Source organism: Ailuropoda melanoleuca, chromosome 11 (assembly GCF_002007445.2).
Source record: "Ailuropoda melanoleuca isolate Jingjing chromosome 11, ASM200744v2, whole genome shotgun sequence".
Lineage (NCBI taxonomy): Eukaryota > Metazoa > Chordata > Mammalia > Carnivora > Ursidae > Ailuropoda > Ailuropoda melanoleuca.
In genome coordinates this window covers 76,475,177-76,502,265 of record NC_048228.1, presented here as the reverse complement: position 1 = coordinate 76,502,265, position 27,089 = coordinate 76,475,177, and the positions used below count along the sequence as shown (strand labels likewise).

General features: G+C 37.0%; 1 protein-coding gene across 1 annotated transcript in view; it reads left to right on the top strand.

The window, feature by feature from the left end:
- SLC30A9 (solute carrier family 30 member 9) overlaps positions 1–27,089 on the top strand; it is an 86,977-nt gene that overhangs the window by 38,771 nt on the left and 21,117 nt on the right. The window contains exons 7-11 of the mRNA XM_011227719.3: positions 925–983; positions 8,335–8,402; positions 10,977–11,079; positions 20,649–20,704; positions 23,286–23,421. Of these exons, the coding sequence (XP_011226021.1) occupies positions 925–983; positions 8,335–8,402; positions 10,977–11,079; positions 20,649–20,704; positions 23,286–23,421 (422 nt within the window). The remainder of the gene's footprint in view (positions 1–924; positions 984–8,334; positions 8,403–10,976; positions 11,080–20,648; positions 20,705–23,285; positions 23,422–27,089) is intronic.

Below are 27,089 nucleotides of genomic sequence, written 5' to 3'. Positions count from 1 at the left end.
CAAGGTTCATCTGTGTGCCAGAATTCCTTGCTTTTTAAGTCTGAATAATATTTCATTGTATGCATATACTGCATTTTGTTTATCCGTGGACATTTTGGTTGCTTTCACTTCTTGGCTATTCTGAATAGTAGTGCTCTGAATATGGGTATGTAAATATTTCTTTGAGACCCTCCTTGCTTGCTTGCTTGCTTTATTTTTTTTTTTAATGTATACCAGCAAGTGGGATTGCTAGATCATGTGGTAGTTTTTAATTTTTTGAGGAACTGTCCATGTTTCTTTCCATGGCAGTTGCACCATTTTATAGTCCCACCAGCATACAGAAGGTTTTCAGTTTCTCCACATCCTCACCTACGCTTGTTATTTTCTGGGTTTGGTTTTGTTTTGTTTTTGGATAATGGACATTCTGATGGGTGTGAGGTGATACCTCATTGTAGTTTTTTGTTTTTTTTTTTAAGATTTTATTTGACAGAGAGAGAGACACAGCCAGTGAGAGAGGGAACACAAGCAGGTGGGGTGGGAGAGGAAGAAGCAGGCTCCCAGCAGAGCAGGGAGCCTGATTCAGGTCTCCATCTCAGGACCCTGGGATCATGCCCTGGGCCAAAGGCAGATGCTTAACGACTGAGCCACCCAGGTGCCCCCCTCATTGTAGTTTTAATTTGCATTTTTCCAATAATGAGTTTGATATAAGCATCCTTTAATGTGCTTGTTGGCTGTTTGTATATCATCTTTGTAGAAAGGTCTGTTCTAGTCCTTTGCCCATTTTTTATTCAGGTTGCAGATCCAGATTTTTTATAATAATATTTTTGCTGATTGCCAGTAGAACATATTTAACATACTCTTAAAGAGAATAATTGTGTTAACCTAAAATGTGACTGATAGAATACGTATGAGCTAAATGTACTTTGTAATTCTTTTTTTATAAAGGGCTATTTAGAAACCAAAAAATATTAAGAGAATATAGAGACTTCCTGGGAAACACCAAGGTAAGATTATCTTTCTGATAATGTTATGTGTATATATTTTGCACAGTGGAATTTTAGCATGTCTGATCAAAATTCAAGATTTTCTTGAGCACATTGTAATTTACTGAATTATATAGTCTGTCTCTGGTTTTCTTGAAATTAAAAAAACTGGGACATAACTTCTCTTTAAATTCATAACAGTGCTATAAATGTATAAATATAGGTAAGGGAGAAGACTTTATTTTCTTAGGTTTTCAGCAAAATTTAACTCTCTCATATACTTTGTCCTCTCTCCTACTTCTAACCCTGATTAAATATTCAAACTGCCACTTTTTTGGTTGTGCTCAAAAAGTTAGCCCTTGGAGGAGAAAATCACACAGCCATTCTGATTGTTCTTTCTTATTATATGAGTATATATAAAATTGATGGGCACAATACTATTTGACAGTCTTACTGTACTTACATAGTGCATTCAGTCTCTCACTCTGAGATAGCTCTTGCATATTTTTCCTCTCTTCCCAAACTTCCTACAGCCTTCCTCTTCAGCTGATGACCTTTTTTCATCTTTCACTGAAAAAAATAGATGTAATCGGATAAAAGTACCTCACTTTGCAGCACCAGATTTACTAACTTACCTACTTGTGTGCCAGAATACTTCCTATTAGAAGGAAATTAATATTGGGACCAGTATAGGAAGTTTACTTTTATTATCCTACCTCTTATTCTCTTTTGAATCATCTTCATTTGGCTTTCATCCCCACCACTCCACTGCAATGGGTCTTATCAAAGTCACCAGTACCTCCAAAATACCAAGTAGTCATGTCCAGAGTCAGCGTTGCTTTTAAACCTAATTGGGAGGTATCTCGTGTCACGAAGTGAATGTCCCATCTGGAGAAAAGGCTAACTTTCTTCTGAGTTATATTTGAGACATTGCTCCCTTTTGGCAAAACTTAGGTTGGCAATGATGACAACTCTAGTCATATTGTATTTGATATTCTTTTCTTTTCCATTTATTATATTCAAAACTCCTTAATTTCCATTTCCCCTTGGAGTTTTGTGTTTCTGGCATCTCATTGATGGGATCTTTGTCTGCCTTATTAGCCAGCCTTGTCACTTCTGTGCCATGGCAGTTGCTGCCGCTGCCTTTGGCTGTGGAATAATTTAGACTCGTGGGACCTACCTCCTGGGAAGATCTGTTCCTAGGTCTTAATCTGTTTTATGTGGAGGATCATTGTCACCAGATTTTTGAGAGTAGCTGCTGACTTCTGAAAGCAGTGTTACTAGAGGCCTTTTGAGGATTCATACTTGTCAACCTTGAAATGTTCCAGGGTTTGAATGGAATTTCTTTTTTTTTTTTTTAAGATTTTATTTATTCATTTATTAGAGTGAGCAAGAGAGAGAGACCATGATTAGGGGCAAGGGGAGAGGGAGAAGCAGACCCCCTGCTGAGCAGGGAGCCTGACACAGGGCTTGATCCTAGGACTCTGAGATGACCTGAGCCGAAGACAGACACTTACCCAACTGAGCTCCCCAGGCGCCCCTAGAATTTGTTTCTATTACACTCTTTTGGTAGTAATAGGATAACACTTTAATTTCCCTCTACTGTTCCCATATTTCTCTAAGGAACATTCACTCTCCTACTGAAGATGGCTGCTTTCCTTCTCTAAAATGTATGGGGCTAGTCCTGTTAAATATTTTTAAGTTCAATATTCTTTACTTTTTTTTTCCCCCTGATCCAGACACTTGTTTTTCAATGGTATTTTTCTTTGTATTAGGGGAACTCTAGTAATGATATGTGTGAACTCACTGTGTCCTGGGTCTGCCAAAGCATTCTCTTGTCAGAACAGTATCTAACTGTTTGATATCTAATTTCTCCATGTCCTTTTAATACGTTTCTCCTTTCTTGTGCCATTCCTTAGAGTTCTACTTCTGTGAGTTTATTTGTGATAGTCCTTTAGAGCATCAGAAGTGCCTTCATCTCTACTTGCAATTACAACCTTGAAATGCCAGTAGTGTTTTAAGTATTTTATGCTGATTTTGCTGGTAGTCCTTTTTGAAATATGGCCAGATTTTCTAATATTGTTCTAGTGTTTTAAAAAAATTTTTTATTATGAAAAATTTCAAATATATCCAGAAGTAGAAAAAATAAATATTTGATATACCCATCTTCCAGTTTCAGTTATTCCCAGCATGTTGGCCATTCTGATCGCCAAGGGGCAGTTCTCCAATTGCTTTTATTATGGAATTTAGGGGTGGGTTTAATAGGATGCTTCCCAAGGGGGTTGTGAATCCTGGCTCCTCGTAGATCTCTTGCTTTTCCTTGGACTTTGTCACTATTTCTGATCTAATGACTACCAACGTGTTTTCACCTTTTCTGTAATCGATTTTTATCAGCAATTTGAGCTCCATGAATCTCTTTTTCTTTATAACATTCTACTCTAATTTTAAAGATCACATTTTCTTTCCTTATTTGTCTTATTTATCCCAAAAGTTCTCATACCTTTCAATATTTCTCATCTTCCAGTTTAAACAGCATCTCTTCATTTATCTCTCTGCATTTTTTTTTTACTGTTTCTAAAATAATTTTTTGGAGTTTAGTTTTTCTCTATTCAGCCAAAGGATGCAGCACATTCTCATTGTAATAAAACAGACATACTGGTTTTTATTTATCGATGAACAATAGAACAATAGAACTCAGAAATCTAGAGCCATGGTCAGAGTTTGTAGTTGCAAATCTAAATTCAAGTAAAATCATGGATAAGGTTTCTTCCTGTTGAATTCCTTGTGTTAGCTCTGGAGGCAGTTCAAAACAGAATTTCTCAATGGGGAAAAGCTGGAAGCCTTTCCCTTAAGATCAGGAACACGACAAGGATGCCCACTCTCGCCACTAATTCAACATAGTACTAGAAGTCCTTGCAACAGCAATCAGAAGACAAAAAGGGATCAAAGGTATCCAAATCGGCAAAGAAGAAGTCAAACTGTCTCTCTTTGCAGATGACATGATACTCTATATGGAAAACCCAAAGGAATCCACTCCCAAACTATTAGAAGTTATAGAACAATTCAGTAAGGTGGCAGGATACAAAATCAATGCCCAGAAATCAGTTGCATTTCTATACACGAATAACGAGACTGAAGAAAGAGAAATTAGGGAATCCATCCCATTTACAATAACACCAAAAACCATACGTTACCTTGGAATTAACTTAACCAGAGACGTAAAGGACCTATATCCTAGAAACTATAGATCACTTTTGAAAGATATTGAGGAAGACATAAAAAGATGGAAAAATATTCCATGCTCATGGATTGGAAGAATTAACATAGTTAAAATGTCCATACTACCCAGAGCAATCTACACTTTCAATGCTATCCCGATCAAAATACCGAGGACATTTTTCAAAGAACTGGAACAAATAGTCCTTAAATTTGTATGGAACCAGAAAAGGCCCCGAATCTCCAAGGAACTGTTGAAAAGGAAAAACAAAGCTGGGGGCATCACAATGCCGGATTTCGAGCTGTACTACAAAGCTGTGATCACAAAGACAGCATGGTACTGGCACAAAAACAGACACATCGACCAATGGAACAGAATAGAGAACCCAGAAATGGACCCTCGGCTCTTTGGGCAACTAATCTTTGATAAAGCAGGAAAAAACATCCGGTGGAAAAAAGACAGTCTCTTCAATAAATGGTGCTGGGAAAATTGGACAGCTACATGCAAAAGAATGAAACTTGACCACTCTCTCACACCATACACAAAAATAAACTCCAAATGGATGAAAGACCTCAATGTGAGACAGGAATCCATCAAAATTCTAGAGGAGAACATAGGCAACAACTTCTATGACATCGGCCAGAGCAACCTTTTTCACGACACATCTCCAAAGGCAAGAGAAATAAAAGATAAAATGAACTTATGGGACTTTATCAGGATAAAGAGCTTCTGCACAGCCAAGGAAACAGTCAAAAAAACTAAGAGACAGCCCACGGAATGGGAGAATATATTTGCAAAGGACACCACAGATAAAGGACTGGTATCCAAGATCTACAAAGAACTTCTCAAACTCAATACACGAGAAACAAATAAACAAATCATAAAATGGGCAGAAGATATGAACAGACACTTTTCCAATGAAGACATACAAATGGCTAACAGACACATGAAAAAATGTTCAAAATCATTAGCCATCAGGGAAATTCAAATCAAAACCACACTGAGATACCACCTTACGCCAGTTAGAATGGCAAAGATAGACAAGGCAAGAAACAACANGGGGGAATGGGATAGTCTGGTGATGGGTAGTAAGGAGGGCACGTATTGCATGGTGCGCTGGGTGTTATACGCAACTAATGAAGCATCGAACTTTACATCGGAATCCGGGGATGTACAGTACGGTGATTAACATAATATAATAAAATCATAAAAAAAAAAAACAAAAGAATTTCGGGGCATCTAATTGCATATTGTTTGTCAAGAGCTGGCCTTAACACTTAAAATCTAGAAGCTCCCTCTTGTGTTCTGTTGTCCACAGAGAACGTAGAAAATGCCATTTAAAATCCTGGTCTGGGGACCTGACTGCAAAACACTATAAAAGTGAGAAAAAATTTAAATAGGCATTTTTCTCCCCTAATTCCTGATATAGAATCTCACCTCAGCTTTCTTGGCAATACCCAGCCAGGGTGCATCTATAGCATTCAAGTGTAAGCTGCAGCAGCGTATCTTACAGGACCTGCACCCTCAGTGAGGGCTGTTTCTACTTCTTCAAGGCCATTGTAGTCTGTATGCAAGGGGACAAAACTGCCAGAAGCTGTGGTGACTTACTATGGCATGACCCCAGTAACAACCTAAAATTTTAGTCCTTATTTGTTTTCCTCATCTATTTTTCAGAGTTCCAAGCCAGTACATTAGAGTTTAATGATTCTTCTGATTTAGACTTACCCAGTAAATTGTAGACAAGTCTACCTGTCTTGCCCAAATATGGAGCCATGAAGAACAGGAGAGAATGTGTACCGACTCCCAAAATAAAGAAGGGAGCTAATAAGCATGACCAGCATTCTCTCCTAAATTTACCTCACTAAACTTAGTCAACCTCCAGAGTGCCACTGGGGAGGAGGGGAGGCCACCAGTATTGTCGGGGGGGGGGATCTCTTCTCTTGGAAATCCGAGAAGGAAGAAATATTGAAATGACTGCCATCAGTAGCGAGTATTCCTTTTCCTTGGAACACCTTCTTCTCTAGGAGCCCAAGACAGTCTTTCTCCTGGTTTTCCTTGTACTTCATTAATACCTCCACTTCCTTCATCTCTTCTGCAAAAAAAAAAAAAAAAAAAAAAAAAGCCTGCTTATTTATTCAATGTCGAAATATTAGAGATTTGTTTATAGACCCTTTTATATTTAAATCCCATTAGCAGGTCCAACTGGCATTTTCTCCAAGATGGATACCTAGTGTAACTGCTTTTCACCATGCCTCTTACTGAAACCTTAGTCTAAACCTCACCATCCTTTACCTGGAGTCCTCTCCTAATTGTTCTCTCCACCTCTGCTTTTGTCCCCTTAATTTATTCTCTACATTTTACTGAAAGATTTTATTTATTTATTTGTCAGACTCAGAGGGAGTGCACAGAAGCAGGGGGAGCAGCAGGCAGAGGGAGAAGCAGGGTCCCTGCTGAGCAAGGAGCCTAATGTGGGACTCAGTCCTGGGACCCTGGGATCATGACCTGAGCCGAAGGCACACACTTAATTGACTGAGCCACCTAGGCATCCCTATTCTCTACATTTTAAGCTATATCTTTGTAAAACCTAAATTAGACTATATCAAATATCTGCATAAAATCATATGGTGCCGCCTTTTTGCCAGTAGAATAAGAGTTATACTCCTTACCATAGTTTCCAAAATCCTATGGAATATGGTCCCTGTCTCCTTCTCTGTCCTCAACCCCTACCATTTTCCTTGCTTTCTTTGCTCTTAGCCACACCAACCTTATTTTGTCCTTTCCACATACCAAACTTATTTCTGTTCCACAGTCTTTAAATGTGCTGTATGTATACTCTGCCTGAAACCATTCTTCCAAATTTTTTTCATGGTTACTGCCTTCTCCTCTTTGAACCTCTTTCCTACTCTAGCTAAAATAACCCTACCCACATACGTCCTCCCCCCACCCCATACATGATCCTCTCCATTCTGTCTTATTTTCTTTGTTATGGTCATTATTATCTGATGTTATATATTTGTTATATATTTGATAGACTTATTCTCTATCTTCCTGAACTAAATTGTGAAATCAGTGAAGGCAGGACTCTTATTTACTGTCAGATCCCAGCATCTAGAATTGTGCCGGCATATAGTAGTTGCATAATAAATATTTCTTGAATAAATGATATAAGGCAGAATATATGAGGTGCTCTAATAGACATGTAAAGTTCAATAATAAATGTGCAGCAGAGTGAGTATTTATTCTCTGTGACGGACCAAGAAAGGCTTTACACAGAAAAGTGCCAGTTGGCCTAACATGGAATAGGATGAGTAAAAGCTGCACAAATGGAAGATGATGATAGCATTCCAGGGAGAGGAAAGAGCAGGAGACACAACATAGAAAGTATACATTGAAGGAACGGCAAAACTACATGTAACTCAAGAAAAATAGTTTACTTGGTTTGTTTCTTTTGTTTTGGTCTGTTTTGAAATTAAACATCGTCACTTGAGGTTTTTGGTATTTAGAGAGCAGTAAGGAGTTAAATTAGAGAAGCAAACTTGGCTTTGGCTGTTCTTGTTTAAAAGTTAAGTTGCTCAAGGGGCGCCTGGGTGGCACAGTGGTTAAGCGTCTGCCTTCGGCCCAGGGCATGATCCTGGCGTTATGGGATCGAGACCCACATCAGGCTCTTCTGCTATGAGCCTGCTTCTTCCTCTCCCACTCCCCCTGCTTGTGTTCCCTCTCTTGCTGGCTGTCTCTATCTCTGTCGAATAAATAAATAAAATCTTTAAAAAAAAAAAAGTTAAGTTGCTCAAGAAATAGAAAAATTTTAGAGTATATTGATCTTAGTTCAATACAGTTTTATCACTTTATCCCTAGTTTCTATGTAACCAACTCAGATCTTTTCTGGCAATAGGCAGGAAATTACTTACAAGGAAACAAATAATTAAGGTTTTGGAAAAGGACTCACATGTATACTCTCAATTTCTATCTTCTCCCTTTTTAAAGTGGAGATTCCGGAGAAAAAGAAGCAAATATCTAAATCTAGTTGTTCAGAGGGTTTGATAGAGGGCATATTTTCTGGTGTGTCAGATAACTTATAAGCATTAAACTGTTTCTCTGGGAAATTTTAAAGATTTTTTTGGTGTTTTTTGTTTATTTGTTTGTTTGTTTTTATAGCCACGGTCCAGAACGACATCAGTTTTTTTTAAAGGGCCAGGAAAAGTGGTGATGGTTGCCATTTGCATGTAAGTACCATTTAAAATAGAAATAGATTATTTTTGGTGTGTACATCTATGAATGTAAAAATTTATTACTTGATATTTATGTAAAGAGAAGTTCATGTTATTATGGAAGGAAATTGAATGAGCCTTTGTTAATTATTGTCAGTAAAGTGAGGAGGGAAGAGTCCTTATAGATATCCATGCTTGTGCTGGGTCTGTTTTTGGAGTAGTTAGGATCTAAGAATAGTTGCTCTCTGAAAATTCTTTTATTTTCCTTGGAGTTGATAGAAGTCTTTTTTAAAAAGGTGAAGTGGCTGAGATCATTTTTTGAGAAACTAAACCAACCTAGGTCATAACTACTGAAGAATATTTACATTCTTATTTTTCCCCACTTAACTTGGAAGAACATATTGATGTTTGTACCTCTTCTTTTCTCTTCTGTCTTCTTGATTCCTATTGTTTTGTTATCTTTTTTCTCTTTTACTGATTAATCTATTTTAGGATATTTAAAAGTATTAACTCCATAATTCATTAGTTTGCTTATTTCTAAAATATATACATAGACATGTCAGGAATTGTGATAGGGTCTTGAAATACAAAGATAAATTCATAATTCTCATCTTTAAGGATTGGAGGGGCACTAGACTGGAGGACGTCCTGTACAGTAATGCAGAGAAGAGGTGATGATGCCCTAAACTGAGATAGTGAAGGTAGGGATGGAAAGACATGTTTAGGTCCAAGAAGTATTTAGGAGGTATGGTCAAGGAGGGTGCCCAGGTTTCTGGTTTGGACAATTGGATAGATACGGCATCATCACTGGGGGAAGGAGCACTTGAAGGAGAGGCAGGGTAGCAGCAAAGGAAATGATGAGTTTTTTTATTTTATTTTTATTTTTTTAAAAGATTTTATTTATTTATTTGACAGAGATAGAGACAGCCAGCGAGAGAGGGAACACAAGCGGGGTGGGGGAGAGGGAGAAGCAGGCTCATAGCAGAGGAGCCTGATGTGGGGCTCGATCCCACAACGCCGGGATCACGCCCTGAGCCGAAGGCAGACGCTTAACCGCTGTGCCACCCAGGCGCCCCATGATGAGTTTATTTTTGAGTTTGAGTGATCTGCCTGTGGGGCACGCAAGTGGAGTCGTTCAACAACATTAATTCTTCTCATCAGTAAAGTGAGGTTAGCAATTAAAACTTTCTTCATTGGAAGAATGTGTGTAATATATGTAAACTGCTTAGTGTAATACCCAGTACATAATAGGTACTTAATAATTATTAATATATATGTTGGTCTGAAGTTCACAAAGGAAAGGTGGATTAGGGATTTATAGTTGAGAGTTATTAATATATCGATGATAATTAAAGCCATAGGAGTAGTTAAGATCACCTGGAGAATGTGTATGAAGTGTGAGGAAGAAAAATCCCTCAGGAGGAAACCTTGAAGAATGCTAACATCTGTGGAATGGGTAAAGGAAAAGAGCCTGCAGGGGAGACTGAGGAAGATAAAGGAGCAAGAAAGAAAGGGAAGCAAACCGGGACCTAGGAAGAAAACCAGGGATAATATGGACGCCAAGGAACACAGTCTTTTAAGAAGATAGGGGCATATGCTTCTGTGAGCTTAAGGAAAATACTAAAATGTTTTCAGGAATTTAGTAGCAAGAAACAGTTGTGGTATTGATAAGAATAACCTGTTGGGGTATCTGAGGCATAAGCGATTGTTACATGGACTGAAGACTTGGTGCAAAATGTGGAAAACGGAGACAGCAAGAGGAGATACAATTTTTTCGAGAAATTATCTGAAGTGGAAAAGAGGGGAAAGAGTAGCTGGAAGGGGATGTACAGTTTTGTTATTTATACAATGAGGATATTAATATTTATATAATAATAGCGATATAATGAAACATGGTAAGTGACTAAGTGCCTGAGGTAAACCGTATCAGTCATTACTGTTGGAATCTGAACACTAGCTTCCTCAGAGCTAACCATGTCTACTTTCAGCATCTGTTATCTTCTCGTATGACTCTGCGACTGCTTGGTCTAGATTTGTCTTCACCTCTGGCATCTGGCACCTTCACATCTGGCCTGCTTAAATAATTAGACTTTCACTGAAGTCTTGGTTTTGACACTAGTGTGCTGGACAATATCAAGTGCAGATCCTCTTTACCTAAGACACTTAATTTCCTTTCTGACTGTACTTCGTCCAAATATAAAACACTCTTCCTCATCAGTTCTCAAAATACCCTTAAGTAATTTGTTTGCACAAATCATGTTTCTTCATTTGAATATTTAATGATATCATAATCTGTATTTTTCAAACTTATACTCTTGTGACCTAAAATATAATAAATTCTTTTTAAAATATTTTATTTATTTATTTTTATTATATTTGGTTAGCCACTGTGTAGTACATCATTAGTTTTTGATGCAGTGTTCAATGATTCATTAGCTATGTATAAAATATAATAAATTCTTAAAGGCTAGAGAGTCTTTTTAATTTACTTTAAGCAGAATCTAGTATAGAGATTTATATACTCAAATAAGCTTTTGGTGGAAATTTTTATCAAAACCTATGCTAAATTGTTTTATCTTTCTTTCCTAGCAATGGATTAAACTGCTTCTTTAAATTTCTTGCCTGGATTTATACGGGTTCAGCAAGTATGTTCTCTGAAGCTATACACTCTTTATCTGATACTTGTAATCAGGTAAGGTGTAAAAGTTTTTTTCTTATTAATTTTAAAATAAATTTTTTAAGGCGTTAGTCTAAAAGTTGTAAAAACAGAATGATTCCTATAGTTGGCTTGAGGAATAAAATGAAAGTTTTTTTTTTTTTACTTTTGATGATGAAGTACATAGAAATTTGATCATAGTATTTTATTTATTATTTTTTAAATCAAGGATCTTTATTACTTTTTTTTTTAAGAGAGAGAGAAAATGAGGTGAGAGAGTAGGGAGGGTGCCAGAGGGAGAGAAATTCAATCAGGCTCCACACCCAGTATGGAGCCCAGTGAAGGGCTTGATATCATAACCCTGAGTTCATGACCTGAGCTGAAATCAAGAGTCAGATGCGTAACTGACTGAACCACCCAGGTGCCCCTCATCATAGTATTTTAAAGCAGATTTTTATCCTTTAAGAACTTAACAACAATGGAATACAAAGTATAAGATTATCAGTACTAAGTGTTGGGCAAAGGCTTTTGTATAAGAGATTCTTATCATTAGGTAGAAATTTGGTCTCTGAATATGAATTCTTATGACTATAAGGGCCAGTTTTTTGAAAAAGCTATAAAATAATCGGGGTGCCTGGGTGACTCAGTGGGTTAAGCATCTGACTCTTGATTTTGGCTCGGGTTGTGATCTCAGGGTCGTGGGATCAAGCCCCACATTGGGCTCCAGGCTCCATGTGCAGTTTGCCGGTCCCTCTCCCTCTGCTCCTCCTCAATGCACACGCCCTCAAGTGCATGTGCACCCTCTCCCTCTCTCCCCCAAAGAAAGAAAGAAAGAAAAATCTTAAAAAACTAAGGCTGTAAAATAATCACAGGCGATTAATGAACTAAAATGATTTGACATTAGACTTTTTTTTTCTTTAGATTTTATTTATTAGAGAGCATGAGCTGGGGGAGGGCCGGAGGGAGAAGGTGAGAGAGACGTTCAAACAGACTCTCAGCTGAGCATGGAGCCTGATGTGGGGCTTGATCTCACCACTTAACCAACTGGCACCCCGGCACCCATAAACTGGGATTTTTAATTCCTTTTCTTGAATGTGCAAATAAAGATTTTTATAAAATTAAGAGCAACAAACAACAAAACCCGAAGTCAGCAGAAGGAAGGAAATAAAGATTAGAGCAGAAATAAATGATATAGAAACCAGAAAAACAATAGATTAATGAAACCAGGAGTTGGTTCTTTTTTTTTTTTTTTAAATGAGAGAGAACACACATGCCATGTGGAAGCGGTGGGTGGAGAGGCAGAGGGAGAGAGAATTTTAAGCAGACTCCACTGTTACCATGGAGCCCCACATGGAACTCGATTTCAGAACTCTGAGATCATGACCTGAATCGAAATCAAGAGTCAGGTGCTTTACCAACTGAGCCACCCAGGCACTCCTAGGAGTTGGTTCTTTGGAAAAAAGTCAGCAAAATTGATAAGCCTCTAGCTAGATTCATCAAGAAAAAAAGAAAAAAAGACTCAAAAATCACAAATAAGAGAGAAATAACCAATACCACAGAAATGCAGAAAACTATAAGAGAATATTATGAAAAATTATATGCCAACAAATTGGATAACCTAGAAGAAATGGATAAATTAACCTACCAAAACTAAAGAGGAAGAAATAGAATATTTGAACAGCCTGATGACTAGCAAAGAAATTGAATCAGTAATCAAAAACTCCAGGGACACCTGGGTGGCTCAGATGCTTAAGCGTCTGCCTTTGGCTTAGGTCATAATTTTGGTCCTGGGATTCAGCCCCTCATCTGGCTCCCTGCTCAGGGGGAAGTCTGCCTCTCCCTCTGCTTCTCCTCCCTGCTTGTGCCCGCCCCCCCCCTCTCTCCTCTCTCAAATGAATAAATAAAATCTTTAAAAGAAAAAAAAGCCTCCCAGCAAACAGAAGTGCAGGACCAGATGGTTTCGCAGGTAAATTCTACCAAACATATAAAGAAGAGTTAGTACCTATTCTTCTGAAACTATCCCAAAAAATAGAAGAAGGAAAACTTCCAAATCCATTCTATGAGGCCAGCATTACTCTGATCCCAAAACTAGATAAAGATACCACTAAAATACAGGCCAAACCTCTGATGAACATAGATGCAAAAATCCTCAACAAAATACTAGCAAACCAAATCCAACAATAAATTAAAATAATCATTCACCACAATCAAGTGGGACTTATTCCTGGGTTGCCAAGGTGGTTCAGTATTCCCAAATCAATCAATGTGATACATCACATCAATAAGAGAAAGGATAAGAACTGTATGATCCTTTCAATAGATGGGAAAAAGCACTTGATAAAGTACAACATCCATTCATAATAAAAACCCTCAACAAAGTAGGTTTAGAGGGAATATATGTCAACAAATAAAGGACCTATATGAAAAACCCACAGGGAACATCATAGTCAATGGGCAAAAACTGAGAGCTTTCCCCCTAAGGTCAGAAGCAAGACAAGGATGTCCACTCTCACCACTTTTATTCAACATAGTACTGGAAGTTCTAGCCACAGCAATCAGACAACAGAAAGAAATAAAGGGTATCCAAACTGATAAGGAAGAAGTAAAACTTCCACTATTTGCAGATGACATGGTATATATAGAAAATCCCAAGACTCCACCAAGAAACTGTTAGAACTAATAAGTGAATTAAGCCAAATCTCAGGATACAAAATCATCATACAGAAATCTGTTACATTTCTATATACTAATAATGAAGCAGCAGAAAAAGAAATTAAGAAAACAATCACATTTTGCAATTGTACCAAAAATAATAAAGTCTATAGGAATAAAATTAACCAAAGAGGTGAAAGACCTGTACTCTAAAAACTATAAAACACTGATGAAAGAAATTTAAGAAGACACGAAGAAATGGAAAGACATTCCATGCTCATGGATTGGAAGAAAAAATTGTGTTAAAATGTCTATTTTACCAGGGCGCCTGGGTGGCTCAGTTGTTAAGCATCTGCCTTCGGCTCGGGGCGTGATCCCAGGGTGCTGGGATCAAGCCCCACATCGGGCTCCCTGTTGGGAGCCTACTTCTTCCTCTCCCACTCCCCCTGCTTGTGTTCCCTCTCTCGCTGGCTGTGTCTCTCTGTCAAATAAATAAATAAAATCTTAAAAAAAAAAAAAAGTCTGTATTACCCAAAGCAATCTACAGATTTAGTGTAATCGCTATCAAAATACCAACATTTTTCACCAAGTTAGAGCAAACCTAAAATTTGTATGGAACTACAGAAGACCCTGAATAGCCAAAACAGTCTTGAAAAACAAAAGCTAAGCTGGTGGTATCATAATTCCAGGCTTCAAGTTATATTACAAAGCTGTATTAATCAAAACAGTATGGAATTGGCACAAAAATAGACACATAGATCAATGGAACAGAATAGAAAACCCAGAAATAGACCCATAATTATACAGTTAATCTTCGACAAACCAGGAAAGAATATCCACTGGAAAAAAGACAGTATCTCATAAATGGTGTTGGGGAAACTGGACAGCTACATGCAAAGGAATGAAACCAGACAACTTTCTTATATTGTACACAAAAATAAATGCAAAATGCATTAAAGACCTAAATGTGGGGCCTGAAACCATAAAAATCCAGAAGAGAGCAGAGGCAGTAATTTCTCTGACAAAGTATTGGGACCACATCAAAATAAAAAGCTTTTGTGCAGTGAAGGAAACAGTCAACAAGACTAAAAGGCAACCTGTTAGTGGGAGAAGATATTTACAAATGACATATCTGATAAAGGGTTAGTATCCAAAATATATAGAGAACTGATAGAACACCCCCTAAACAAATAATCCAATTAAAAAATGGGCAGAAGACATAAACAGATATTTCTCCAGAGAAGACATGGAGATGGCCAACAGACACATGAAAAGATGCTTAGCGTCACTCCTTATCAGGGAAGTCCAGATCAAAACTACAATGAGGTATTACCTCACACCTGTCAGAATGGTTAAAATCAAAAACACAAACACCAGCGTTGACAAGGATGTGGAGAAAAAGGAATGCTCATGCATTGTTGGTAGGAATGCAAACTGGTGCAGTCACTGGAAACATTATGAAGATTCCTCAAAAAGTTAAAAATGGAACTACCCTATAATCCAGTAGTCGAACTACTGGGTGTTATCCAAAAAATACAAGAATACAGGGACACCTGGGTGGCTCAGTCTGTTAGGCATCTGCCTTCGGCTCAGGTCATGATCCTAGGACCTTGGGATCGAGCCCTGCATGGGGCTGCCTGCTCAGCGGGGAGCCTTCTTCTCCCTCTCCTGCTCCCCATGCTTGTGCTCTCTCTGTCAAATAAATAAAATCTTAAAAAAAAATACAAGAACACTCATTCAAAGGGATACACGCACCCTGTGTTTATAGCAGCATTATTTATAATAGCCAAGATACGGAAGTAGCCCAAGTGTCCATCAGTAGATGAATGGTTAAGAAGTTGTGGGGGATATATATGTGTGTGTATATATACATATATGTATATAAATGGAATATTATTTGCCATAAAAATTGAAATCTTGCATTTGCAACAACATGATTGTAGCTAGAGAGTATAAAGTCAGTCAGAAAAAGACAAATACCGCATGATTTCATTCATATGTAGAATTTAAGAAACAAATGAGCAAAGGGGCAAAAAAAGAGGCACAAATCAAGAAACAGACTCAACTATAGAGAACAAACTAGTGGTTACCAGAAGGAAGGTGGGTGGGGGGATGGGTGAAATAGGTGATGGGGATTAAGAAAGGCACATATGATGAACACTGGGTGATGCATGGGAGTATTGAAGCACTATATTGTACACCTGAAATTAATATAACCCTGTCTATTCACTATACTAGAAGTAAAATAAAAACAATTTAAAAAATTCAGCAGATGGTTGCCTCTGATGTTGGAAGGGATTGACTGAAAAGAGGTACAGGAGAATTTTCTGAGGTGATTGAAAAGTTCTGTGTCTTGATGGGAATATATGTTAAAAGGATGTTGATTTGTCAAAGCTTAGGGGTGCCTGGGTGGCACAGGCATTAAGGGTCTTCCTTTGGCTCAGGGCGTGATCTCAGAGTCCTGGGATCGAGCCCCACATCAGGCTCCTCCACTGGGAGCCTGCTTCTTCCTCTCCCACTCCCCCTGCTTGTGTTCCCTCTCTCACTGGCTGTCTCTCTCTCTGCCAAATAAATAAATAAAATCTTAAAAAAATAATAATAAAAATGATTTGTCAAAGCTTAAAGAGCTGTATATTCAGGATTCTTGCATTTCGTTGTGTGTGAATTTTACTTCAAATTTAAAATTTCCATATGTGGAAATGTGATTACTGAGTATATATTTAAAAATGTTAAGGAATTAATATTAATATTTAAAAATATGGTAATGGTCTTGTGTCTGAATTTTCTAAAACTCTGTAGAGTTTTAGTCATTCAGATAAAATATTTAAAGATGAAATGGCGTGAAGCTTAGAATTTACTTCAAACTGTTCATGGGAGGAGTGGGTATGGATTAGAGAAAACAGATGTGGTTATGTATTTATAATTACTGAAGCTGAGTAACGGATGAGTTGGATTTATTGAAATGTTCTATTGGATTTTTAAAAAATGTTTTATCCATCTCTCTGTATGTTGACGATTCCCATAATATAAAGTGCAAAAATAAATGATGTAGATCGTGATCATCTTTTTTTTTTTTAAGATTATATTTAGTTATTTGACAGAGAGAGAGCACAAGCAGGGGGAGTGGGAGAGGGAGAAGCAGGCTTCCCTCTGAGCCGGGAGCCCGATGTGGGGCTCAATCCCAGGACCCTGAGATCACAACCTGAGCTGAAGGCAGATGCCTAACCAACTGAGCCACCCAGGCCCCAATTGTGATCATCTTTTTAAGCGCGCGCGCGCACACACACACACACACACACACACACACACACACACCCCTCACCCTCCCTGAAATCTGGCACAAATATATTCACAAAAGCAATATTAACAACAATATGCAAGTGTATGTAAAGATAGTCTGAAATATCCATCAGACTCTTAAATGATTCCCTCTCCTGTCCTATTTAATTTCTTTACAATGAGAATGTGTTAGTGTTCTAACTAGAAAAACAAACTAATTTCTGTAATAGATTGAGTGGCAACAGAGGTAAATAAAAGCTGAAATCATGTGGTATTGGTGTTTTGAGAATCCTTGGTGAAGAGTTTGTCTTGGAGTGCTCAGAAAGGCTTGGACGAAAAAGATTTCCACTGGGCCTTACTGAGTAGATGGAAATTGTATTTCTTATGTTCTTTAAAACTATTTTAGGGGTGCTTTGGTGGCTCAGTTGGTTAAGCGTCCAGCTCTTGATTTTGGCTCAGGTCATGATCTCAGGGTTGTGAGATTGAGCCCCGTGTTGGGTTCTGTGCTGGGTGTGGAGCCTGCTTGAAGTTCTCTTTCTCCCTCTCCAGCTGCTCCTCCCTGACCCCACTGCTGCACCCTCTTCCCTCTTCTAAAAAAAAAAACAGAAAACTATTTTAGAAGTATAATAATATTTTTAAAAATTAATTCTAAAAAACTCCTAAACTCAATAGAGTATAATAGAAGTATAATTTTTTTTAAAATTAAATCTAAAGAACTCCTAAACTCAATAGCAAAAAACCTATCTGATTAAAAAATGGGAAGAGGACCCGAATAGATATTTTTCCAACTAAGACATACAAATGGCCGAAAAGTACTTGACAAGGTACTCAGCATCACTAATCATCAAGAAAACGCAAATCAGAACCACAATGAGCTCACCTCACAGCAGTCAGAAGGGCTATTATCAGAAAGACAAGAAATAACAAGTGTTGGCGGGCACGTAGAGAGAAAGATACCCTTGTGCGCTGTTGATGGGAATGTAAATTGGTACAGGTGCTATGGAGGTTCATAAAAAAAAAAATAGAACTGCCGCATGATCCAGCAGTTCCACTTCTGGGGTTCTTATCTAAAGGAAACAAAACACTATGAAAAGATATGCGTACCCTCATGTTCACTGCAGCATTATTTACAGTAGCCAAGACTTGGAAACCACCTAAATGTCCATTTTGATAGATGAATGGATAAAAAAGTAGTGTATATGTGTGTACACACACACACAGAAATACTATTCTGCCATTAGAAAAAAAAAGAAATCCTGCCATTTATGACAACATGGATGGACTTTGAGGGCATTATGCTAAGTGAAATAAAGTCAGACAGAGATAGATACGGAATGATCTCACTTACATGTGGAATAAAATTAAAACACCCCAAACTTATGGATATAGAAAACAGATTGGTTGTTGCCAGAGACAGGGAGTAAGTGGGGGTGGGTGAAATGGGTGAAGGTGGTTGAAAGGTATAAACTTCCAGTTATTAAAAAATTAATTTGTCATATTTTTATAACTGTAGTATTATTTCTTTCTTTACCTTTTGAGAGACTAAAATACCTTAAGTTTTAAATTTTGACCTGTGCTTCTAGTGATATCTAGGTTTACGATTTCTGTAACAGTTCATTTTTTTTTTAGAACTTTTCTGCTAAATAATATACAGTACCTCATTAATATTAATTGATATGAATGTATCGAGCACCTGAGTTTACAGTGTAGTGTTTAGAAGAAATCAGTCTTTGTCTTCTGTAAGGAGGTCAAAGGGGGAAGCATGTGTAATGCTTCTTAGACAGTAGTTACTAATATTCATTATGTTGCAAACCAAACAGATGTAGGTTATATTTATTAACTGATTTTATATATACACACACACACACCACGTGCCACGCACACACACACACACATTAGTGTGTATATATGTGTATACACACAAACACATTGTAATTGTGCGGAAAAAGGTCTGAAAGGACACATATCAAACCTATCTTATGCTACCCTACCTCTGGGAGGAGTGAGGGTGACAGGATTAGGGATGGTCTGTGATATCTTACTTTTATAGGAAAAACTAATACAGTGGTCCACATTCAGTTTATAAAAATCTTGATATCCTACACTTCATTGCATGGCCAACCTGAATATTAAGGATTTTAAAAATAATTGAATACGCATTGGCTATTTTGTAAACATAAACACATATATACACACACACACACATAATGTATATATACACACATAGTATGAATTAATGAATATTTCAATTTATAAGTTTAAAAGAATTCTGTGTTCTGTCTTAATTTGCTCTCATTTTCTTGGTTTGATTCACTGAAAAGCCATCATCTGTGTTTTAGGTAGTTTTAACCCTCTTTTTCTTTGGAATCCAGTAGAAAAAAAAAAACTTGTAATACTCCGTGTATTTAGGGTGGGATTTCCAATATCAAAACTTAAAAGTCCAGTCATATATTTGTTTCAGCCATTTTCAAGGTGGTATAATCTCTATATATTTTACTAGAGAAAATGTTTCTATCAGGTTTTTTGTAACCTACAGGGAAACTTTATCTATGAAGAATTTTGTTATCTTGAAGCTTTCTGATTATTTGATACTATGCTGAGAAAATGGAAAAGCCCCAGATTAGGCAAATAATACCATGTGGGATATTCATTCAGAGGCCTTGTATTTATATTAAATAAGTAATTCTAATAAGGTAATTTTTTTAAGATATCTAAATTCACATCAAATTAGAATAGAAAGGACTTACCAGGGGCAAGCGTACTAATATTAGGAGTTTCAGTGGATAACTCTCTTTAACAAAAGATACAGTTGAAAAACCAAATAAAGGAAAGAAAGAAAGGAAGATCAAGTCCTCAGAGGAAGGAAGGAAGGAGAGAAAGGGGGTAACTAGGATTAAAGACATGGTCGTAATTTTGTCATATTTATGTTTTTGTTTTTCTAGAGAAATAAAATCTTAGTTGTAACCCTACATCTTTATTCCCTCTTTCCACACCCCAGATAATCACTGCTCTGTATATATTGATATGTATACTTCCTGTGCATGACTTTGAAGTTTGAGTAGAAATGTATGTGTCTGTATACAATGTATACTGTTTAAAATTTTTACTGTCTTTGTATAGCAATACGTTACTTTTCCTGTAAAAATACCAGATACTGCAGACTATCCTAATCCTGCTTCTCTCCTCAAAGGTATAAGCAGTTGAATGTAAATTCTTTTAGACCTTTTCCTGTTGTCTACAAAAATGACATAAGTTTTTTTGTACTTTACACACTGTTCCTAAACTTGATTTTTTTTTTCTTCTACTTTAATAGTATGTGTAGGAGCTTTTGCCATGTCAGTACAGAAAGCTCTGTTCAACTCCATTCTTTTAAACTGTTGCAGAAGTAACTATGGTTTGGCAATACCATCATTTATTTTGCCATTCCTTATTGATGGATGTTTAGGTTGGCTTTCACATATTTCGTCTTTATAAGCAATGGTGTTTTGGACCCCTTAGGGTTCATCTTTATTTCTCTAAGGTAGAGACTGTAAACCAGAATTGCTGGGCTGTGGTGTATATGCATGTGAAGTGGTTCTTTGCCATTGTCACATTGCACACTCCAGATTGGTTTTACCACACTGTACTCTCCATCTTGCTAATAATTATTTACCCTTTTTCCTTCTTCTCCATAGGGTTTACTAGCAGTGGGCATCAGTAAGTCTGTTCAAACACCAGATCCAACTCATCCGTAAGGACATTGCCTTTATTTTCTTTTCTGTTCTGTTCTTTTTGGCAGCAAGTCATTGAAATAAAAGCAGTTGAATTTTAGAAGTCTCCTGCAGTTTACATATCTGCATTTTTGTGTTAAAGATTAGGTCATTTCAGGGCGCCTGGGTGGCTCAGTTGTTAAGCGGCTGCCTTTGTCTCAGGGCGTGATCCTGACGTTCAGGGATCGAGCCCTGCCTAGGGCTCCTCAGCCCGGAGCTTACTTCTCCCTTTCTGCTTATGTTCCCTCTCTCACTGGCTGTCTCTCTCTCTCTCTGTCAAATAAATAAAATCTTAAAAAAAAAAATAGGTCATTTCTTTCACTGTAGTATTTAAACGTAGAACTCAACCACAGTGTCAAAATAAATTCAAGATATAATTTGAAACTGTGTTTAAATTATTTTTATGCTTTGTAATAGATAGAGATCTTGTCCTCTTCATATTTGATAATTAATAACAAAGCACATATTTTGATCTTAGAGTTCTATTTTTTTTGGCTAAAAGAAACATATTCCACATTTAGACTAGTAGGCACTGAATCTAAAATTTTAGTGGTAACTTTTATTAAATCCTATTTAATGTATTTTAATCCTGTTGTGACTTTGAAATAGTATTCTGCTAACATTTCAAAATTATTTATTTGTAAAATGAGTATTCTTTTATAATATTTTGAGTCACATCAGTTATTTGATAAGAGATTTTTTTTTTTTAAAGATTTTATTTATTTATTTGACAGAGATAGAGACAGCCAGCGAGAGAGGGAACACAACCAGGGGGAGTGGGAGAGGAAGAAGCAGGCTCATAGTGGAAGAGCCTGATGTGGGGCTCGATCCCAGAACACTGGGATCACGCCCTGAGCCGAAGGCAGACGCTTAAGCGCTGTGCCACCCAGGCGCCCCAGAGATTTTTTTTTAAATAACATAACCAGCTAATACTTTTGAATTCCACATGTATCATTTATTTAACAAGTCTCAGTAATAAAATCTGATCAACCTTAGGGTAAAAAAAATGTACTTTTATTTCTGTAAAGGAGTCTCTGTGCCTTATATAATGCCTTTTTTTTACTCAAAAGCAAGACACTACTGTTTTCTTATAAATAGTAGTATATTTTGAATATCCTAGAACTATCAATAAGCAATTATAGAGAACACCTGGCTTTCTTATCTACTAATTACATTATAGTTTTTTACTATGTCAAGAAAATTTTTTTCCTGATTGGTTTTATACAACAAAATTTTAAAAACAGGATAAAATTTTGCAGTTTTAGATTGTGGACGTGATTTCTTTTTAAGGTATTTTTGACAGTCTACTTTAGTGCTGCTCAATAGAATTTTCTACGGTGATAGAAATATTTTATGAAATCTGTCCAGAATGATAGTCAGTAGCAACATATGGCTGTTGAGCATTTGAAATGTGGCTAGTGTAAAGAACTACATTTAAATTTTTATTGTTTTAATTAATTTAAATTTAAATAGCATTATGTGGCTTATGACTAATATGGGACAGTGAAGATCTACATAGTTAAAATTTTCAGTAAGTCCCTATAATTTCTTGAAAACACATAGAAGGAAAGTAGTAGCACTTAATTTAGATCTTAATTTACTTTAACTGAATTTATATATATATATATATATATATATATCTCCTATATTACTTTGGGGGGTACATTGAGAAAAAGTAAATTTTTCTAAATCAAGCAGGTTGAATATTATCACATCTATAAACTGAGAATTCCGTCTGGCAAGATTACTACATATTTGCAAAAATAATTACAAAGCAGTTTTAATTAAGATCTATTGTTTAAATTTGCATCTGCCAGAAGGGTGCCATAGAGTTTGGTTTTGGGAGTAAATTTCCCAGGAAATATTTTTATTAATGAGTGATTCCTTTCCTCATATAGTATGTCATGTTTTTGATCTTCTAAAACTCAGTATTTTTTGATACATACAATAGTACAAAATATTACATATATTGACCAAAGATTATTAAAAAATAAATGAGATAAAAAAAAAAAAACTTGCCATAAAAACTCCTAGAAAACTGAAGCTCATAGTCCTAATAATAGTAGTTAGTTGATGTGTGCTGAAGTATTCAGAACCAGCCCCAAGTAGCCAACATCAGATTATAGGCAAGAAGACCAAAGGTTCAGTTAGAAGCTGCATTACAGGGAAATTTTAATGTCATCATCTCCATTAAACATCTGAATGCATTTTAAAAAGATTAATTTTATCAGTATTTGTGGTATGTAATAGTAAATTGCCTCTATTTAATCAAAACAGACTATATGGAAAAGGGGTTAGAAAATACCTGAATTCAGTCATATTCTCTGTTATATATTTTCAAAGATATTGCAGTTTTTTCTTATTATATGTTATTATCTGATTAGATTTAAGTTATGGCACTTACATTTTACTTACATACAAAACCACAAACATCTTTAAATTTTAAGAAGTTTTTGGTTTTCTTTTTCATTGACGTAACATGTATTTTAAAACAATTTGTATTTCTTGTAAACTGAAATAATTACAGTCGTAATAATGATAAACTGTCTTTTTATTTTTCAGGTATGGCTTTTCAAATATGCGCTATATTGCTTCACTAATTAGTGGTGTTGGTATTTTCATGATGGGTGCAGGATTATCTTGGTACCACGGAATCATGGGATTGCTTAATCCTCAACCAATGGAATCCCTGCTATGGGTAATCTTTTTTTCCCCTCAGTTTTCAAATAATATAAGAGTGATTAAGTATGGTAGAATGCCTTTGTCATATTGATTTAAAGAAAGGGACTAACACATGCCTTTTTGACTGTAATATAGGATTATGTGTCTGTAGTTGTGTTTTTTAGAACATGACTACATATGAACTCTAAATTCATGATTCAATGATGTTAAACAAGAGTATCTCCGTAGTTACAGGGGCACCTCGCTCGCTCAGTTGGTGGACCGTGCGACTCTTGAGCTCAGGGGTGTGAGTTCAAGCCCCATGTTGGGTATAGAGATTACTTAAAAATATAATCTTAAAAAAGAAGAAAAAAGAAGAGTATCTCTGTAGGTGCAGTCATAAAGTACTGATTCCTGGGTTGAAATCTTGGGCAGTTCCATTACTTTCTTCAGTTATATTGAAGAACAAGAAGATCTCTGTTCATTTTAGTCCTAGGAATAATCTGTCATTAATAGAAATATCCAGTGCCACAAGATAGTCATAAGTTGGAATTGTTGCATTTAAAGACTTTTTTTTTTCATTCATGGAGGTAGAAAGCCTATAGTGGGAGAATGGGAGGATGGGACCATGGTCACCTTCTGTATTTTCCTAGCTAAGGCTTTTGCCCTTCTCTCCTCCTGAGCTTGCCTCTGGCAGCATCAAAGGTAGGGAGAAAGGAAAGAAAAGTACTGCTTTACTGGCACCAGCATCATTTTGCATTGGTTTCCTCTGGCCTTCGTAGATACTTAAAGCTGCCTTTTTCTCTCATGGAAACTTCTTGGAGATTACCCTGTGTGGCCACTCTGACTCTGGCTCCCTTGACAAGCACAGATTGGTCATGTGGCACCCCTTCCTAGCTTCTGCTTCTTATGGTGTAGTTCCAGACTCTTTCTGCTGAGGTTGCCTTGCATTTTCGAGAGTGTTCTTTGGGCAGTTGATCTCTTTTTAAAAGACTCTTACTCAGAATTCTGTGTGGGCTCTGTGTGTTAAAACAGACATCTTTATTTATTTTTTATTTTTTATTTTTATTTTTTTTTATTTTATTATATTATGTTAATCACCATACAGTACATCCCCAGATTCCGATGTAAAGTTTGATGCTTCATTAGTTGCGTATAACACCCAGTGCACCATGCAATACGTGCCCTCCTTACTACCCATCACCAGTCTATCCCATTCCCCCACCCCCTCCCCTCTGAAGTCTTCAGTTTGTTTCTCATAGTCCATAGTCTCTCATGTTTCATTCCCCCTTCTGATTACCCCCCTTTTCTTTATCCCTTTCTTCCCCTACCGATCATCCTAGTTCTTATGTTCCATAGATGAGAGAAATCATATGATAATTGTCTTTCTCTGCTTGACTTATTTCACTTAGCATTATCTCCTCCAGTGCCGTCCATGTTGCAGCAAATGTTGAGAATTCGTTCTTTCTGATAGCTGAGTAATATTCCATTGTATATATGGACCACAGCTTCTTAATCCAGTCATCTGTTGAAGGGCATCTCGGCTCCTTCCATGATTTGGCTATTGTGGACAATGCAGCTATGAACATTGGGGTGCATATGGCCCTTCTCTTTACTACGTCTGTATCTTTGGGGTAAACACCCAGTAGTGCAATGGCTGGGTCATAGGGTAGTTCAATTTTTAACTTTTTAAGGGACCTCCACACTGTTTTCCAGAGTGGCTGTACCAACTTGCATTCCCACCAACAATGTAGGAGGGATCCCCTTTCTCCACATCCTCTCCAACAATTGTTGTTTCTTGCCTTGTCTATCTTTGCCATTCTAACTGGCGTAAGGTGGTATCTCAGTGTGGTTTTGATTTGAATTTCCCTGATGGCTAATGATTTTGAACATTTTTTCATGTGTCTGTTAGCCATTTGTATGTCTTCATTGGAAAAGTGTCTGTTCATATCTTCTGCCCATTTTATGATTTGTTTATTTGTTTCTCGTGTATTGAGTTTGAGAAGTTCTTTGTAGATCTTGGATACCAGTCCTTTATCTGTGGTGTCCTTTGCAAATATATTCTCCCATTCCGTGGGCTGTCTCTTAGTTTTTTTGACTGTTTCCTTGGCTGTGCAGAAGCTCTTTATCCTGATAAAGTCCCATAAGTTCATTTTATCTTTTATTTCTCTTGCCTTTGGAGATGTGTCGTGAAAAAGGTTGCTCTGGCCGATGTCATAGAAGTTGTTGCCTATGTTCTCCTCTAGAATTTTGATGGATTCCTGTCTCACATTGAGGTCTTTCATCCATTTGGAGTTTATTTTTGTGTATGGTGTGAGAGAGTGGTCAAGTTTCATTCTTTTGCATGTAGCTGTCCAATTTTCCCAGCACCATTTATTGAAGAGACTGTCTTTTTTCCACCGGATGTTTTTTCCTGCTTTATCAAAGATTAGTTGCCCAAAGAGCCGAGGGTCCATTTCTGGGTTCTCTATTCTGTTCCATTGGTCGATGTGTCTGTTTTTGTGCCAGTACCATGCTGTCTTTGTGATCACAGCTTTGTAGTACAGCTCGAAATCCGGCATTGTGATGCCCCCAGCTTTGTTTTTCCTTTTCAACAGTTCCTTGGAGATTCGGGGCCTTTTCTGGTTCCATACAAATTTAAGGACTATTTGTTCCAGTTCTTTGAAAAATGTCCTCGGTATTTTGATCGGGATAGCATTGAAAGTGTAGATTGCTCTGGGTAGTATGGACATTTTAACTATGTTAATTCTTCCAATCCATGAGCATGGAATATTTTTCCATCTTTTTATGTCTTCCTCAATATCTTTTCAAAAGTGATCTATAGTTTCTAGGATATAGGTCCTTTACGTCTCTGGTTAAGTTAATTCCAAGGTAACGTATGGTAAAACAGACATCTTTAATACACTCTCAGTGAGAGTGCAGTTGTTTTTTTCCCCCAAACATAATCATCTACTCTGTTGGCACAATCACTATCAGTAGACTTGCCAATAAATTTATTTTTATATGTGCATTAGACAGAGTTCACTGTAATCTCTAAATACCAGGGATGCACATCCAGCTTTCTGAGCAATCTTAACAACTTAACTTTTGGCCTTGACCATAGCTCTTCTGCATGGATTAGTGGGTGTGGAGCCTGTAAAACCAGGCTTGGGCATTCTCTTGCAAAGCCTGAAGAGATGGTACAGCACCTCATTTTGGAATGCGGGAGTACTTATAACCTAATTTGTTGTCAGTTTGAATGAATCTCATTTAACATCTTTTCTTCCATTCTGAAAATGTTCAGCCACTTTATAGATACCTCATTCTTCTACCATTCATCTGAATTGTGTAGTATGACTTTACAGAGACTAAGTGGTTAATGAAAATTAGTTAAATTTTAAATCGTGTGTAAGTTTTAAAGCTACTAGGAGCTTGGGGTGCCTGGGTGGCTTAGTCCGTTAAGCATCTGGGTCTTGATCTCAGCTCAGGTCTTGATCTCAGGGTCCTGAGTTCATGCTCTGTGTTGGGGTCCATGCTGGGTATGGAGCCTTTAAAAAAAAAAAGCCTCCTAGAAGCTCTTCTGTCTTCTTGCAACTAAATGAGGTTACATCAGACTATGACTCTTAGTTAATAAATAATAGAGTCAGTGTACCGCAGACCAATTTTTGGTTATTAGGTATTGAAATCTTTTGCTGAGATATGCTGTTTCCCTTTATTGGGTGTTAT